At 49.3% G+C, this 16,803-nt stretch overlaps 1 protein-coding gene across 1 annotated transcript; it reads left to right on the top strand.

Annotated features, from left to right (window-relative positions):
• Window positions 1–708: 708 nt before the first annotated feature.
• Window positions 709–15,956, top strand: EIF3D (eukaryotic translation initiation factor 3 subunit D). The gene is made up of 15 exons (XM_004279433.3): window positions 709–1,174; window positions 3,756–3,888; window positions 4,183–4,228; window positions 5,108–5,244; window positions 6,313–6,398; window positions 6,938–7,010; window positions 7,973–8,085; window positions 9,249–9,381; window positions 9,900–10,047; window positions 10,802–10,932; window positions 11,663–11,748; window positions 11,842–11,971; window positions 14,743–14,885; window positions 15,082–15,365; window positions 15,804–15,956. Exons 2-15 carry the CDS (start codon window positions 3,766–3,768, stop codon window positions 15,815–15,817), a joined length of 1,647 nt encoding a protein of 548 aa, XP_004279481.2. The 5' UTR covers window positions 709–1,174; window positions 3,756–3,765; the 3' UTR covers window positions 15,818–15,956.
• Window positions 15,957–16,803: the final 847 nt, after the last annotated feature.

Here is a 16,803-nt window from a genome sequence, read left to right as displayed (position 1 = left end):
CCTGTCTAAGTTTGCCCAACTGGTAAGTGGGATTCCTGAGTATTTTCACATACATTTATCTTTACCCTCACGGCACCCCCTTTTTATCTTCTCCAATTTACAGATAAGGAAACTGAGGTCCAGGGAGGTAAAGGCTACACAGCTAGAAAGCGGCAGAGCCAAGAATAGATATCTGATCTAACAGCAAATATATTTCCCAATAAAGGAGACACGCTGGGAGGCTGATAAGGAAACCTAAGAAGCCAGGTAGAAAAGAATCTGAGGTTTGAACAAAAATCGCGCGCTCAGATTCTCTTTCGATGTTTTGAAATTCCCCAGTAAGACTCCAGGACAAACTCCGTAGGCTGGGTTTCTAAAAGGACAGCACAGTTGCCATCGTAGGAAAGTGCTTCCTGGTCGCCACTTCAGAATCACAGCTGCTCATTAAAATGCAGATTCTGGGCTCCAGCTAAGACATGCTGGTATAACAATCTATGGAAAGGAGACCCGGAATCTGCATTTTTCAAATTAGCGCTCCAGAAATCTGTCAAATAATAAAGTTTGAGAACTGTGGAGGTATGGTTTGAACCCTGGCAACCACCCACTACACTAGTAGTCTGATCTACGCAGGTCACTTTGCACCTCCTGGCCTCAGTTTCCGAAGAACAGCGCGTCGCGACGATATACGCCTGAGACACTCGACCTTCCCCTAGCAGTGAGACTCGAACAACACGATCGCTTAAAGAAGGCAGGAGCCGCGGGGCACTGTGGGATACAGAGGTGCCGAAGCGGCCCGCAAGGCATTGTGGGATACAGGGGGGCTGTTAGCCACTCTCGGCCTCCAGCTTCGACTGCAGAGCCGCCTCGTTTCAAGAAACTTGAAAACCCTCTCGGGGCGTCGCCGGGTGTCCCATGACGTAACTGTAAACATCCTCCGGTGTCTTGCAGGCTAATCGGAACAGCTCGAAAAGAACAGTGACGAACTTCCGGGTTGCCTTTGCTTTACGACTCGTGCGTTCTGCCGCCGAACCGGCAGGAAGCTGGGGAGCAGTTTACGACAGCGCCGGTTGTGTTTACGGCGCCGGCCGCTGCGCGCGCGTTTTTTTTGTTTTCCCAGATCTTCGGTCCACAGGCGGTGGTGCGGTCTCCGGCCTGGACAATCTGTCGCCATCCGGCCCGGCTAAGGCCGTTGCAGGTGAGCAGTGTGTTTCGTAGCGTTTCGCGGACCTCCGGAGCCGAGTTGGGCGGCTCCTGGCCTTTGGGGGCCTACCGGAAGAAACCTCCGTACACCCCCACCTGCCGCCGCTGTCCCTCCGCTGGGCGGGGCAGGACTCTGCCTTCGGGGTCCCAGGTCCGACCCAGTGCGGGGCAGAGGCTTGTGGCTGAGGTCTCTGGCCCTAGACTCCGTTTAGCGGCCACGGGCTGGGCGAATGTGATCATGTCACTTAACCCAGCTGGGTCTCAGGGTCTTTTTAAAGCGGCCCACGGCTCCCTGAGTTGCTATGAGAGAGGTACTGGGGCTTCCAAGCTGAGCGGTGTTCGGCGCTCTCTGAGGAGTTCACGGTCCAAGTGTTTCCTTCCCTTTTCTGTGAAATGGGAGGCCAGGATGGAGTTGATTGATCTCTGATCTGAAACTCTACCCCCCAGGAATTGATGGGGAACGACCTGCAGTGGCTGCCGTAATATACCCAGTACCGTGGCCTGCCAGCCGGAAGGCCCCTTCTGACTGCCCTGTTGGTGCCTCCTCATCCTGCCCCTGTAGCTAGTACAGCTGTCACTCCGTTTTAACTGAAAGGTTTAGTTTCTCCTGTTGGTTCCATTGTGCTCACTCTTATTTCACCTGCGTTGAAACCAGGTGACTTCCTCCCGCCCCCCTCCCCCAGAGAAATGCATGTCAAGCCTTGAGTCCGTTTGCCTCCAGCTCTGATAAAACAAGTCGATTTTTTTAAGTGTGTTTGGAGATATCTTACTGTGTTGTCAGTAGGGGCTGAAACCCCAGATCTTTTCAGGCCGCTGCCCAGCTTATAAAATAATAGGAAGAGTGTTGGATTTAGGGCAGACGACCCTGGAAACCAAATCTGTTTTGAAATGATGGGCAAGTCAACTGCTTGATCTGGCTGAACTGCACATTTTTATCTCTAAAATGGGGGCGGAGTGGGAGGGTTAGTGGTGTTGCATCTGACACGTGTAGGAGCCTGATAAATATTTAATGTGAATTGTTTTGAGACCACCACTGCTTCCCTCAGTCCGCTTCCTGTAGTGTAACTTAAGTTCAAGCTGCAGGATGGAGCTCCCAGGTCATTCCCTGTTGCTGTCACCCAAGTGTCCCCTCTGTAGGAAGCCTTAATCTCCCTATCGTTGAACAATTAAGAGAGTTTCCTAAATTTAGTACCCTGCACTCTTTGATTGCTGTCCAGACTCCAGAAATGTTTGTGTAATGAATTTTCCCCTGGGAACTCAGCTTCTGAGCATTTGCAGGGGATTACAGTGGATGATAAATGCGTAAGCTTTTGATAGGACCTGTCAGGCGAACATCTGTCTGGAGCCAGTTTGCCTGGGTTCAAATTTTTCGTCCATTAGTGTTGTGACTTCGGGCAATTTCTTGATTTCTCTGTGCCTCAGTTTTTTTATCTGGAAAGTGGGGCTAATACTGGCCCTACCTTGGGATTGTTGGGAGGAGTTAATGAATTTATGTGTGGTAAGCACTAAGAACGTGCCTTGGGCTTCCCTGGTGGCGCAGTGGTTGAGAGTCCGCCTGCCGATGCAGGGGACACGGGATCGTGCCCGGGTCTGGGAAGATCCCATATGCCGCGGAGCGGCTGGGCCCGTGAGCCATGGCCGCTGAGCCTGCGTGTCCGGAGCCTGTGCTCCGCAATGGGAGAGGCCACAACAGTGAGAGAGAGGCCCGCGTACCCCAAAAAAAAAAAAAAAAAAAAAAAAGAACATGCCTGGTACTCATAATGTTTATGAACATTGGCTGTATGGCCACTTTTATGAACTAAGGTTTCTGGTGGCTTCCTCAGCCTTCTGGCGGGCCTTTTACCTGACCCTGTGTCTACTTGCTCTGCATAAGGATTTTCATTGACAGAAAATCAGAAGAACAACAAAGGAAAGTTACATTTCAGGATATATTCACGGACCCTTGTTTTCTTCTCAGCACTGTGTGTAAATGTATTTTTGCAAGACTCAGGAGTAATTGTGCAGTGTTTTACAATGGAATCATTTCCAAATACGTTAATTAATACATACGGCTTTCACAATGATTCTCTGATAGAAATAAAACAAGGATCTTATGTATTTGACAGATGAAGAGACTGAGGCTTAGGGATTAAATATTGTATGCCTGGTGAAGGTGAGAAGGAGAACTACAACATACTTATTACACTTGAGAAAAAGTTACTACGTTTCGTCAAATATGTGAGGTACCACTCATTTTAAGAAGCACAATTATTTCATGTAACACCAAGAAAGAAAAACTGCCAATTACGATATGACACCCCATCAAGCAGAAGGTGCAGACTCATTTCAGAGGTGGTACAGTGAAGAAAAAATCAATGAAATATGATACCTCAATTTTGTTAGCAGTCTTCTGAGTTTTAAGTATTCACAACATTATTTACACGAAGACATTGAATGGGGAGTAGCTCACCAGTTGAGGGTTCTGTTTTACATTCTTAATTTTGTCATTCATGTCTTAGCTTACCTCAAATGGAAGGCTTTTTTTTTAGTTTGAGGCTGTTCTTCATGGAGCTACTTATATTATTTGTATTTTTAAGGTTTTAGAAGATGGCAAAGTTCATGACACCCGTGATCCAGGACAACCCCTCAGGCTGGGGTCCCTGTGCGGTTCCCGAGCAGTTTCGGGATATGCCCTACCAGCCATTCAGCAAAGGAGATCGGCTAGGAAAGGTACTTTCCTGTCAGCAGGGGTCTGAATCTTTTAACCTGTGGCTGCTCCTCCAAGTTCGTTTCAATTTTATTCTCTCAAAAGCATCAGGGTTATATGTATCCATTATATAGTATATATAGTATCCATCTGGATACTTCCAGCGATCATAGAAGAGATGGGCTCTTAAAAAGCCATCCTGAGCCAGTCCTGACACTTCCGCACACCGTGTCCTCACTTTGGGGGGTTTCTGAGTGAACAGAAACCCACCTGGCTGACCCGTGCTCCATGTCTTCTTCCCTTGTTGCTCTCACTAGGTTGCAGACTGGACGGGGGCCACGTACCAAGATAAGAGGTACACAAGTAAGTGTCCTCCGCCTGACTGCCCGGATCAGGGCCTTGGGGGATTGTTAGTTTTTCTAGTAACCTCCACCTGAAAGCATTCGAGGATGGGAACAAAAGGCTGATAATGATTCATAGTATTTCAGGGCATATTCTGGACTGTGGAAACAATCCACATTCTTTTTGGAAATATCCTCAACTTAGACTGTTCATTAAAGAGGTTCGGCCTATTATAGTGGGTTCCCCCCCCACTTTTGGGGAGCCACGGCCCCTTTTACAAATCTGGTGAACATGTTCCCATTTTTCATTTCACTGCAGTTTATTGAACCTACGAGGCCAATCAATGCATCCCAGTTTTAAAACTCCGGGTGTTAAGATCCTGGTACAGTAAATTGGTTTCTTCCCTCTGTGCCAGTTGAGAGAGCTGGAAGTGGCTCCCTGGAATACCGAGTTAAGATTATCTGAGTCTGAGGTCAGCAAGAAAGTCAGTCGTAGCCCATTAGCCACGTCTGCCTTGGGCACCTGATGATGACAGTGACGATACTTGGACCGCATACTTGCCTCTCCTGAGAGAGTAGATTTTAACTCATATTCTTACAGACTAAGGCAGAGAGTGAAATGCGCTTGACTTAAGTTCCTCAGACTCTGTCTTGACTTAGAAAGTTCTTTGGACCAGAGCTTTTCAAACTTGAATGTGCATATGAATCAGCTGGGGATCTTATTAAAATGCTGATTCTGATTCCGTGGGTCTGGGGTGAGGCTGTGAGTCTGTACATCTAAGATGATCCCAGCCGATGGGGCAGGTCCTGGGACCACACTTTAAATAGCAGGCCTTTAGACCACCATGTATTTGTAAAATCTGTAGGCAGCGTTGTTACACGCTGTCACCTTTGCCTCCAGATAAGTACTCCTCTCAGTTTGGAGGTGGGAGTCAGTACGCTTACTTCCATGAGGAGGATGAAACTAGTTTCCAGCTGGTGGATACCGCACGCACACAGAAGACCGCCTACCAGCGGAATCGGATGCGATTTGCACAGGTAGGCCAAGAGCCAGCAATCTGACCGTCTTGGGGCTGTCACCTGCTGCTAAAAATGCTACCGTGTAGTGCTGCTGAGAGGAGAGCATGTTATTGTGGGTCTTCTAGTGAATTCCAAGTAGCTATTCAGTGACAGTTGTGCTAAAATAAATGGGTACTAAGTCCAGGGATGCATTTAAATAGTTTAGCTTTCTGTTGACCAGTAGCAAGGACATCTGTGCTAAGGATGGATGTTAGCGCTGGATTAACAAGGTGATCTGTCTGTTGCCTCACTTCATTACTATGTCCAGGATTTATTAAGTAGATCGTCCAGTTGGGCTGCATCTTCTTACATAAAGAGGCAAACTCAACAACTCTAATAAGAGCCAGTAAACCTACTTCAGTAAAAACTGCATGTGGATATAAATCTAATTCCAAGTACAAACATACGTCATTTTATTGTGCTTTGCAGATTTTTTTTTTTTTTTTTTTTTTACAAATGGAAGGTTTGTGGCAACCCTGAATTGAGCAAGTCTTTTGGCGCCTTTTTTTCCAACAGCATTTGGCTCACTTCATGTCTCTGTGTCACATTTAAGTAATTCTCACGATATTTCAAACTTTTTCGTTACTATTACATTTGTTATGGTGATCTATGATCCGTGATGGCTAATGTTACTACTCACTGAAGGCTCAGATGGTGGTTAACGTTTGTTGGCAATAAAGTGTTTTTTTAATTAAGGTGTATACATTGTTTTTTTTTAGAAATAGTGGTATCGCACACTAATAGTCTGCAGTGTAGTGTAAACTATACGTATAGCATAACTTTTACATGCACTGGTAAAGCAAAAGATTTGTGTGACCGGCTTTATTGTGATACTTTATTGTGGAGGTCTGGAACCAAATCCAGAATATCTCTGAGGTATGCCTGTGCATACTTGTAACCCCCCGGATGTTGATTCTATAAAAGCAGAGTAAAATGTGCGATTTGGGTTTGCATCCTAAACTAACTCTAATGGCCTCCCATTAGGCACTGCCAGTTGTAAGCCAGATCTCCAAGATTTTAACATGGATGTTTTTTCCTGCTTCCCAGCGGAACCTCCGCAGAGACAAGGATCGACGGAACATGTTGCAGTTCAACCTGCAGACCTTGCCTAAGAGCGCCAAGCAGAAGGAGAGGTGAGGTGCCCATCCTGCCAGAACAAGATATTCTTCCAGGACCGACTGCACTCTGACGGCAGGAGGCCAGAGCAGAATAGTCGTCTTCCCCACCGTTGCAGGAAAACCAGAAAGTCTTCCCAGGGCCAGTTAAGCCACTGTCTCAGCCCTGGGGTCGTTCTCGAAGAGCTGTTAACAGCAGAGAGCATGGGCAGGAAACTTGCAGAGGATGTGACTACTGAAGGGAAGCAAAGGCAGATAGGAGGCAACTTTGGAGCTTACCTAGGCTTGGGTCTGCTGTGGCACAACTCCGGGGAGCCCCATTCACGCTGGGGCCTGTGAGTCCCTGGAGCTGTGTAGGATAGTAGCCCTGCCCAAGCTGGGGCTGCCAGTGGACAGGTGGATAGATGGAGTAAAATATATGCATAATACTGGTCAGTAGCGGGGGCAGTATGCCTCTCTAGCATGTCTAGTGTGCGCCCTGTTGGTCTGTTCTTTTTTTTAAGCCCCTGTTTTCCTTAAAAATCTGCACTGAAAGCACAGTTTTCCTGTCTTTCCAGAGAACGCATACGACTGCAGAAAAAATTCCAGAAACAATTTGGAGTGAGGCAGAAATGGGACCAGAAATCACAGGTAGTATATCCATATCAGAATTCTGTCCAGGAATTTGATTTTGTTTATTTGTTTGTTTGGTTTTATAACAGCTTTAGTGAGGTATAGTGCACACACTATGCACGTCACCCATTTAAAGTGTACATTTCGGTGATCTGTAGTGTATTGACAGAGTGCTGCAACCGTTATTACAGTCCATGTCAGAAGGTTTTCATCACTCTGAAAAGAAGCCCGGTACCCTGTGCCAGTCAGCCCCTCTCCTCCCCAGCCCTAGGCTGCCCCTTATCTATTTTCTGTCTCCAGGTTTGCCTGCCCAGACATTTCATATAAATGAGTCACAGTGGAATGATCTTTTGTGACTGGCTCCTTTCACCAAGCATCATGTTTTCAAGGCTAATCCATGATGTAGCACATGTCAGCACTTCATTCCTTTTTATCGCCACGTTCCGTTAGATGGATAGACCACATTGTTTATCCGTTCACCACTGATGGACACTGGGGCGGTTTTACTCTGGGGCATATTAGGAATGATGCCCCTGTGGGCATTCCTGTACAAGTGTTTGTGTGGGCGTGGTGAGAGTAGAAGACATGTAAGCAAGCGTGAAGGTACAACTGTGGAAGTTACATTTTGCTGGACATGGTGCTTGCTGTAACAGCAAGAATAAATAGCTGATACCCTGAGAGAAATATAAAGGAGCTGTTACAGCTCCTGTATAAAATGTAGGAATATAGAAGAGCTGATGTTCCCAGGGTGGCATCGTTACTGAGGAGTAGAATTCCCATTTGTTTCTGAGCTCTTGTCCCTTCGGTCCTCTTCTAGATTGTAAGCTCCTAGGAGTCAGGGACGCTGCTGGAAAACAGCCAGCACGTAGTAAATGTTCTGGATATATTTATTGAGTAAAAGCCTTCGTACTGTTAACCTGCCTTTTGCTTACGTTTTGCACTGGCTGTCATTTTTCCCCTCCAATGGTTTCCCCCAACAGAAGCCCCGAGACTCCTCGGTGGAAGTCCGCAGTGACTGGGAGGTGAAGGAAGAGATGGACTTTCCTCAGTTAATGAAGATGCGCTACTTGGAAGTGTCAGAGCCCCAGGACATGTAGGTGATGTCTTTTACTACTGTCCACCACACTCTTGTGTGTGTGCACCAGCTGGTGATGACTGTTGGCCTAAGCCCTAGTATTTCCAAAGGTGTTGCATAAGATTGACAAACAGGTTTTAAAAAGCAATGCCAAGAGGGGGAAAGCAGAAAGAAGTTTACTGATATTAAAACTTCATCTCCTCGGGAATTCCCTGGCGGTCCAGTGGTTAGGACTCCGCACTTTGACTGCCAAGGGCACGGGTTCAATCCCTAGTCAGGGGACTAGAATCCCACAGGCTGTACGGCACGGCCAAAAAGAAAAAAAAACTTCAGCTCTCTTTGAACTTCCAGGCATTGTGAGCAAAAGAAGAATTAAGTGGGCTTGCCTGGTGGCGCAGTGGTTGAGAATCTGCCTGCCAATGCAGGGGGCACGGGTTCGAACCCTGGTCTGGGAAGGTCCCACTTGCTGCGGAGCAACTGGGCTCGTGAGCCACAACTACTGAGCCTGCGCATCTGGAGCCTGTGCTCCGCAGCGGGAGAGGCCACGATAGTGAGAGGCCCGCGCACCGCAACTAGAGAAAGCCTTTGCACAGAAACGAAGACCCAACACGGCCATAAATAAATAAATTTATAAAAAGAAGAATTAAGTTACAGAAATCTTGTTGGCAGAAAGAAATTTGCTGTTAAACTCCAGATTTCTTTCCACTTCCTGAAATCCTGAGCAAAAGGAAAAATTAAGTTCTATAGCTCTGAGGGCAGAAAGAGAAAGATAGCAGTTCTTCAAGAGTCATGAAGCTTTTGCTTACATTTCAAAGAGCTCCTCACCTCAAAGGGCCAGTAGATGGAAATAACTTAGCGGGGACCTGGGGCACCAGACGGGGTCAGTGTGCCTGCCGCGGGCTCTGTAACTGCCGCTCTCCCTGTCTTGGCCTCAGCCTCCCTGTCTTGGCCTCAGCCTCCCTGTCTTTAAAATGGGGAGGCAGAGCAGAATCAGTTGTGTCCTCACTGTTCTGTGGAGCCACATCAGGAGCTGAGGGGGCAGGGCCCGGAGCAGGCACTGAGCCGAGTCAGAGAATGTTTTCATCTCTCATACTCTAGACTTTGGATCCGTGTCTTAGCAGAAAAGAAGTAGGTGGTCTTCTTCCCCTTCACTTAGCGCGTGTTGCCTGCTCTCCCCTCAGCGAGTGCTGCGGGGCCCTGGAGTACTATGATAAAGCCTTCGACCGCATCACCACGAGGAGCGAGAAGCCGCTGCGGAGCATCAAGCGCATCTTCCACACTGTCACCACCACGGACGACCCCGTCATCCGGAAGGTGGGCGCCCCCTGCCCCGCACCTGCCCGCCCACGGGGAGCGTTGAGGCCTCAGGACAGAGATGTGGGGATGTGTGTGAATCGGTTGGGCCTCGGAAGCCCCTGTAGATACGACTCTTCTGAATCGACTTAGGATTAGATGAAAATAAGAGCACTTTGCTGGCCAGACCATAAGTGTTGATGTTAGGTGAAGCTGGGCCCGGGTCCCAGCTCTGCCGCGCTTCCTGGCTTCACCTCTCTGAGGCCTTAGCTTTCTTACCTGTAAATCGGGGTAAATGTACTTACCACGGGCCGCTGGGGTGAGGAGGGCAGCATCGGGCAGTGCTCTCCTGGGATACAGCAGGTGCTCAGGGAGCTGCCGTTCCTTGGACCCCAGGACACAAGTTTGCTGGCTGGCTTGCTGCGGCCTTGCTCAGACAAGGGTGTGGGTGTGAACGCACCTTACAGAGGAGTCCTTCCCCTGCTGTGAATGGCCAGTTCAACCCTGAAGTAGCCTCATCTCTCTTCTGTCCTCTGCAGCTGGCAAAAACTCAGGGGAACGTGTTTGCCACCGATGCCATTCTGGCCACACTGATGAGCTGCACCCGCTCCGTGTATTCCTGGGACATCGTCGTCCAGAGAGTCGGGTCCAAGCTCTTCTTTGACAAGAGGGACAACTCTGACTTTGGTAAGAAGCCTGTTTGGGAACAACACAGAGGTGCTGAGTGTCCTTGTTGGTTCAGAGCCATTCCCTGGTCTAGAGAATGGGTAGAAGAGGGTCTGTCTCCTCACAGGCGTCAACAGCCATGTCAGAATCCCACTCAGCCTCCTCAGCGACAGGGGAAGGGACTGTCACCGCAGTCCCTCTTGGGGCGTCAGCCTTCGGAGGCCTAATGGTGCCCAAATACCGTGCTTCTAGTTTTTACTCATTTGAATAGCACTTTCCTGACTTCTGTCATCTCTCTATACCACCTTTAGTACATACTTAATGTTTTTCTTTAGATTGATGCCTTTTTTACTTCAGCATATTTACGAAGGAAAAAATACGTATGCATGTATCTTACACCATACGTGTGTGTATGTGCACACACACAATGAATGAAAACCACTCAGAAATAGCAGAGTGAAGCCAAACGTGATTATGTTGCTTCTCTTTGTTGAAAAACTAATAAAATCAAACATTCTCTTGAGGAATCCAAAAAGAAGGAAAAGGTATGGCTTTCTTCCACGTGATCGTGACTGAATTTAACGTTAGTGTCTCAAGTTATCCAGAAGCGCACCTGCTCCTCCCCAGTGTGTCCCATACTCAGGGGACCCACGTTAGCAGGTGGCGGTTCTTTGGAGGAAGGGTGTGTGTCTGGATCGCCACTGCTCCCCAGAGGGCCATGCACCTCTTCGGTGACTCTGTTTCGTGAGTGGTTGGCTGTGTCACGCTCTTGCAGACCTCCTGACGGTGAGTGAGACAGCCAACGAGCCCCCGCAAGATGAAGGCAACTCCTTCAACTCACCCCGCAACCTGGCCATGGAAGCGACCTACATCAACCACAACTTCTCCCAGCAGTGCTTGAGGATGGTGAGGCCCTGGGAGCACCTGGGCGCCCATTTCTAGCTTGTCGACTCCAGCTGCTGTCGACTGAGCATCTGCCGGGTCGTCAGCCCCGGGGTTGTGGGATTGGTGAGGATAGACGGGGTCCCTGCCTGTCACAGAGGAGATCCGAGCTTGGGCTTTAAGATCAGACAGCCTGACTTTGAACCCTAGATCCACCTGTTTCTAGCTTTGTGGTGTTGGGCATGTTTCTTCTCTGTAAAATTAGAATACCAATAATACTTGTTTCACTTAGCTACATTGTGACCTTTTCTTCAAATATCTGTGTACAAGTGCACTCACTGTTTCCCAGCTGGGGATACAGCAACCAGCCAAAGCTGCAACCCTTCAGAAGCTTTGTTACAACAGAGGAGGAAAGACAGTAAACCCTGGGTACACATGTTGTGACAAGTGGCTGTGTGTGCCATGGAGAAAAACAAAACAGGAGGGACGAGATTGCTATTTAAATGAGACACCTAAAGCGCATGGGCGACAGACATAAGCGCGGGCTGAACGCGAGCTGTTACATCTGTGTGGTCCGCGGGCTGCTTGCTTGCGCTCGGAAGGGATAAAGGGATGCACAGCACGTAGTGATCCCAGAGCCCCCTCAGGAGCTAGGGACCTAGTCAGGGCTGTGACAGAGCAGAGGTGCAGGGTCTGGCTGATTGCCTTGGTGACAAGTTGCTGCCGTCTCGTGACACCTCTGTCATGCTTGCAGGGGAAGGAAAGATACAACTTCCCCAACCCAAACCCGTTTGTGGAGGATGACATGGATAAGAATGAGATTGCCTCTGTGGCCTACCGGTATGTCACCTCCCTGGTGCCCGTGCCCTGTGTGGGTGGTGCGTCTGAAATCCAGGGTCTCAGCTGACCGAAGGAGCTCCTCCTTCCTTGCAGTTACCGCAGGTGGAAGCTCGGAGACGACATTGACCTCATCGTCCGCTGTGAGCACGACGGCGTCATGACTGGCGCCAATGGGGAGGTGTCGTTCATCAACATCAAGACCCTCAACGAGTGGGACTCCAGGGTGAGTACCATCCTATGTCTGTCTGCCGCTCGCCTCACTTAGAGAGCTACCGAGATTTTTTTTGTCTTCTGAGTTTTTGCCCTACTTACTGAGAAAGAGATCATGTATTTGAGGTAATTACCTTCTTCCAGTGCTTTCTGTCCCTCTGTTCCATTCCCACTTCCTGTTGATTTCTGCTCTTTGCAAGCGTGATTTTGATCTTTCCTTATGAGCCGGGCTGGCAGGTTTCCTGTACGCCGCGCAGCTCTTCTTTTTGACCTGTTCTTTCGCTTACTGCAGCCCCTACCTGGTCTTCAACCTTCGGACGCCCTTTTTCCAACTCCTTCACTTCCTGAAGTCAGAGATTCTCAGATAAGCCCAGATTTCGCTCTTCAGGGGGCATCTTGAAAGAATCACGTGTCCTTCGCTTTTCCTCCTCTTTCTGTTCTCTCTCAGGCTGGTGCGCTATGATTATTGGGTTGTCATCCTTTCTGAAAGTCCGTGGGCTACGTGCCTGAATTTGAAATGGGTGGCAGAGCTCCTCGGTGCTGCTGTGTAGAATAAAGGGTTCTTGGTGCAAGGACAGGAAGGCCGGGCCTGTGTTGAACGAGGGTCCAGTGAGATGGAGTTTGGGGGCTGTTGTGCTCTGCTTTCATTAGAGCCAAGGGATTAGCATTCCAGGCTGCTGAGTCTCACCCCCAGATGCTCCTCAGCCTCCAGCACCTGCTGAGAGCACACCGGAAGGTTTGCTGCGAACTTAGCTCTGGGCCAGTGGCCTTTTCTTAGACTTTCCACCATGCCCTCCCTGTAGCATATGGTGTCGTTATATTTGTATGGCTGTTCCCTCTGTGTTAGTACCTTAATCTAGTCTTACAGGTTTTTCAACTTCACATGTTTCCTTTGCTGGTTCCCCTCCTTTTTGACCCCCAGTGGAGCCTTCTCTTAGGGTCAGTCCCCTTTGCAAGTCATTTTGCCATAATCACTTCTTTATATAGCATGTATTCATCTTGTTTGGCTCCATAACAAAGTAACGGAAACTTGGAGGCTTAAAGTGACATCCATTAGCTCATAGTTTGGTAGGTCAGGAGTCTAGCATCGTGTGGCTTGGTTCTCTGCTCAGAATATCCAAGAACTAAAGTTAAGGTTTCAGCAGAACTGAGTTCTCAGCTAGAGTTTCTGGAAGAAAATCCACTTCCAAGCTCATTTTAGTTGGCAGAATTCAGTTCCTTGCAGTTGTCAAATTGAGGTCCCCCGTTCTCTTGCCAGATGTCAGCTGGGGCCGCTCAGCTCCTAGAGGCCACCCACATTTCTTTCCATGTGGTCCCCTCCACCTTCAAACCAGCAACATAAGATTCTTTTCGTGCTTGAAATCTCTGGCTTCCTCTGTGTCCGACCTCTACACCCAGATTTAAGAGACTCGCGTGGGTAGGTGAGGCCCACCCAGATGGTCTTCCTGTCTTAAGGGACCTTAACTCCATCTGCAGAATCCCTTTTGACATGAGATAGCGTGATCGCGGGTATTTCATCATACTCACACGTTCCATCCAGACTCCATGGTAGCAGATTCTGCAAGAGCAGGGTCACCGGGGGTCATCTTAGAATTCTGCCTACCCCGAGCCTCATCCTTGAACTCTAAAAATGATTCCCGAAATCTATTCTGACTCCCATTCCATTGTTGGTTTTTTTCTTTTTTCTAAAATACCTTGTCCTTGCAACGTCCTTGTTTGTCGCTCCCTCTGGCTTGGCCGTCCGTCAGCTTTGTCTCTCCTGCTCTCTTCGGCTCAGAGCCGCAAACGTCTCCTCCTTTGCACTCCTGAATTCTGCTGTCAGGTGCAGTCTGTCTTCTTGCTCAGCTCTGGGTCTCACTGACATCATCCCCCTAGTTTAGGGCCCTCCTCTCCGTGATGCCTATTGTTAGCTGACCTCCCTGACTCACTCCTCCGTCCTTTCAGTATCTCTGCCAGTTAATTGTCCGAAACACTGCTTCCTTCAGGAAGCACAGATTTGAGGAAAGGCCCTTAAAATGCCACAGCAAACTCACAAGGCTGCTGCAGGATAGTTTTAATTTTTGAAGAAAGCCCAGAGACATCTGTCAGAATACTGCCCCTAAGTGGTTTGCACCTAACTACTTAATAAAAGGAACTCTTTAGTATTTCTTCTGGCCTAGGGTTGCCAGGAACCAAGAAAGTTTAGGAGTCTCTGCCGTGTGCCCTTCAGCCGTCACTTCACTCTGAGGCCAGGTTCCCACATCTGCAGAAGAGGTGGTTGGAGAAGGTGGTCTCCGGGGTCTCTCTGCTTTTTGTCTGTCTTTGTGTGTGAGCACAGCACCAGACCCTGACCTCGCTCTCTGCGGGCCTCCACGCCCACCGGGGCTAAACCGGCCTGTCTCTCCCCACATCCCTCTCAGATCACTCCACCTCCAGCTTCTGCCAATATCCTCCATGGGGGAGCTGCGAGGCTCCCATGCAAAACCCTTCCTCTCCGCCCAGCATGTGATAAACACGTGCCCTCACCACTTGTGTGGCGCTTGTTGTTTTAACTTGTGTATGTGCGTGTCCTGGTCTGGATGAGCTCTTGTGAAGGGAGGAGTTGCGCTCTGTTGAGCACCTGCTGCGCAAGGGAGGGACCGAGGCCCTGTCTCTTAAAAGATAAGCCTGACCTCTGCTTTACCTGTGGGCTCGCCCCTCCCCAGTCAGGCCCACTAAGGAGTTGCTTCTCTGCCAGAAGTGGCAGCAGGCCGTGGGCAGTGGGAGCCCGCCTTGGCCCCTGTAACCGGGGCTCCCCTCCTGCAGCACTGTAATGGCGTTGACTGGCGTCAGAAGCTGGATTCTCAGCGAGGGGCCGTCATTGCCACCGAGCTGAAGAACAACAGCTACAAGTTGGCCCGCTGGACCTGCTGTGCTTTGCTGGCCGGATCCGAGTACCTCAAGCTTGGGTGAGATTCCTGTCCGGGAGCTCATCTTTGGAAGGGGGGGTCTGCAGGTTGGGAGACGAGGGCTGGCCTTTTCTCCTTTTTCTTGGGACAAGCATCAGGCCAGGTGTCCCATTTAACTGATACTCGATCCCAGGCGTCGCTGTGTCTCTGTGCCCGCCTGCCCCCCCCCCCGTAATACTCCTCTTCCCCTCAATAGTTACGTGTCCCGGTACCACGTGAAAGACTCCTCACGCCACGTCATCCTGGGCACCCAGCAGTTCAAGCCCAATGAGTTTGCCAGCCAGATCAACCTGAGCGTGGAGAACGCCTGGGGCATCCTGCGCTGCGTCATCGACATCTGCATGAAGCTGGAGGAGGGCAAGTACCTCATCCTCAAGGACCCCAACAAGCAGGTCATCCGCGTCTATAGCCTGCCCGACGGCACCTTCAGCTCGGATGAGGACGACGAGGAGGAGGAGGAGGAAGAGGAGGAAGAAGAAGGTTTGTAGCAAGCCTCCCTCCGAAGTCTGGCGTGAGCATGTGCCGGCTGGGGCCCAAGCTCTGTACGCACAGCCTTAACCTCGATGGAAACCTCTGGGAATTCCCTGAGATGTCACTTGGAGTAGCAGTCAGTCTGGCTCCAGGAGCTGCTTCCAGAGCCTTTAGATCACAAGACGGGGTCAGGGAGGAGAGTGGTCTTTTAGAGGCTAGGGCAAGGAAGAAGCATCGAGAGGAAGGCACCGGAAGCCCCTGATGTTAGCCAGTGGTCTGAGGGAGGAAAGATGCTCCAGGTGAGTTACATGGGCTTTAAGCTCTCTCACCTGCTTCACCAGTAGGTGACTGAAGGAAATGTGAGGATCTGAAAGGGTTCACTTCTGAGTGAAGGTGTTGAAAATCATAAGCAATTCACCAGTTTGATGTGGCTTTTGTATCTTTCAGAGGAAGAAACCTAAACCAGACAGTGATGTGGGGCTGGACTCTGTGATTCTGCCGAGCCTAGGAGGGCCTTGGATACCTGGTGGAATGTTTGTCTGATTGTTGCTCTCTGCAGCTTGACAGCTGGAGTAAAGTATACGTCTGTCTAGTCTCTTACCTTCATCGCGTGCCTATGTTATGATTGACAGCCCTTCTCCGAGTAGCCCTTGGGAGAGGGAGGGTGAGATATAGCAGAGTCTCTCCGGAGTTCATAATCTGGGTTCCATCCTTTGTTCTTGAGCATTAGTAGTTTTACATTCCTGTTAGGAGGTGAATGCCCTGAATTTTTTTGTTCTTGAAACCCCTTGAAATTATCCTTTCCTGGGGAGTGTTGTCCATTGTGAGGTCCCCGTAGGAAGTCCATTTCCACAAGTACGAGTGCCTGCTGGCTGCGTGCCAGGCCCAGCTGCTGCCTTCAGAGAGACACATCACTGGTGAAACATGAAGCAGGGCAGTCTTTGAAGGTTGAGGTGGGATGGCTGCAGGTGCGGGAGGCTGTGGTGATCGTAACGGTTCGTAAATTGTTTTCAAGCTTGCCTTGGGCTGGTGACGGGATCTCAAGCTGGCACCCTCAAAGAACTATGTCATGAACAAATCAGAGCAGAGCTACAGATGTTTAGTACTTGTAAACTTTTTATAAGCGGACAGTGTTCTGTCCAATGTACAGAACACTATGAAGTAATATACCGTGCCACGTGTTATACTGCATGTTCTATAAATAATCTCATCAGACCCTGACACAGAACTGTAATGCTGGTGGAAGTCATACCATTATACAGATGAGAAAGAGAAAACTGGCTCAGCTTTTGGGTAACGGTCCTAAAGTTAACAATTTCAATCAAAATAATTGAGCCTCAGAAAGCAAGCAAAAACTTGCTGGACTGTGTTGTCAGAGTTACTAGGAAAATAGAGCATAAGATGTGCTTCTTGGGGACCTTTCATTGTAGGTGGAGCGTCACAAAAT

Source organism: Orcinus orca, chromosome 11 (assembly GCF_937001465.1).
Source record: "Orcinus orca chromosome 11, mOrcOrc1.1, whole genome shotgun sequence".
In the NCBI taxonomy this organism is placed as follows: domain Eukaryota; kingdom Metazoa; phylum Chordata; class Mammalia; order Artiodactyla; family Delphinidae; genus Orcinus; species Orcinus orca.
The sequence above is the reverse complement of the archived record's forward strand: the minus strand, read 5'-3'. Positions and strand labels throughout refer to the sequence as shown.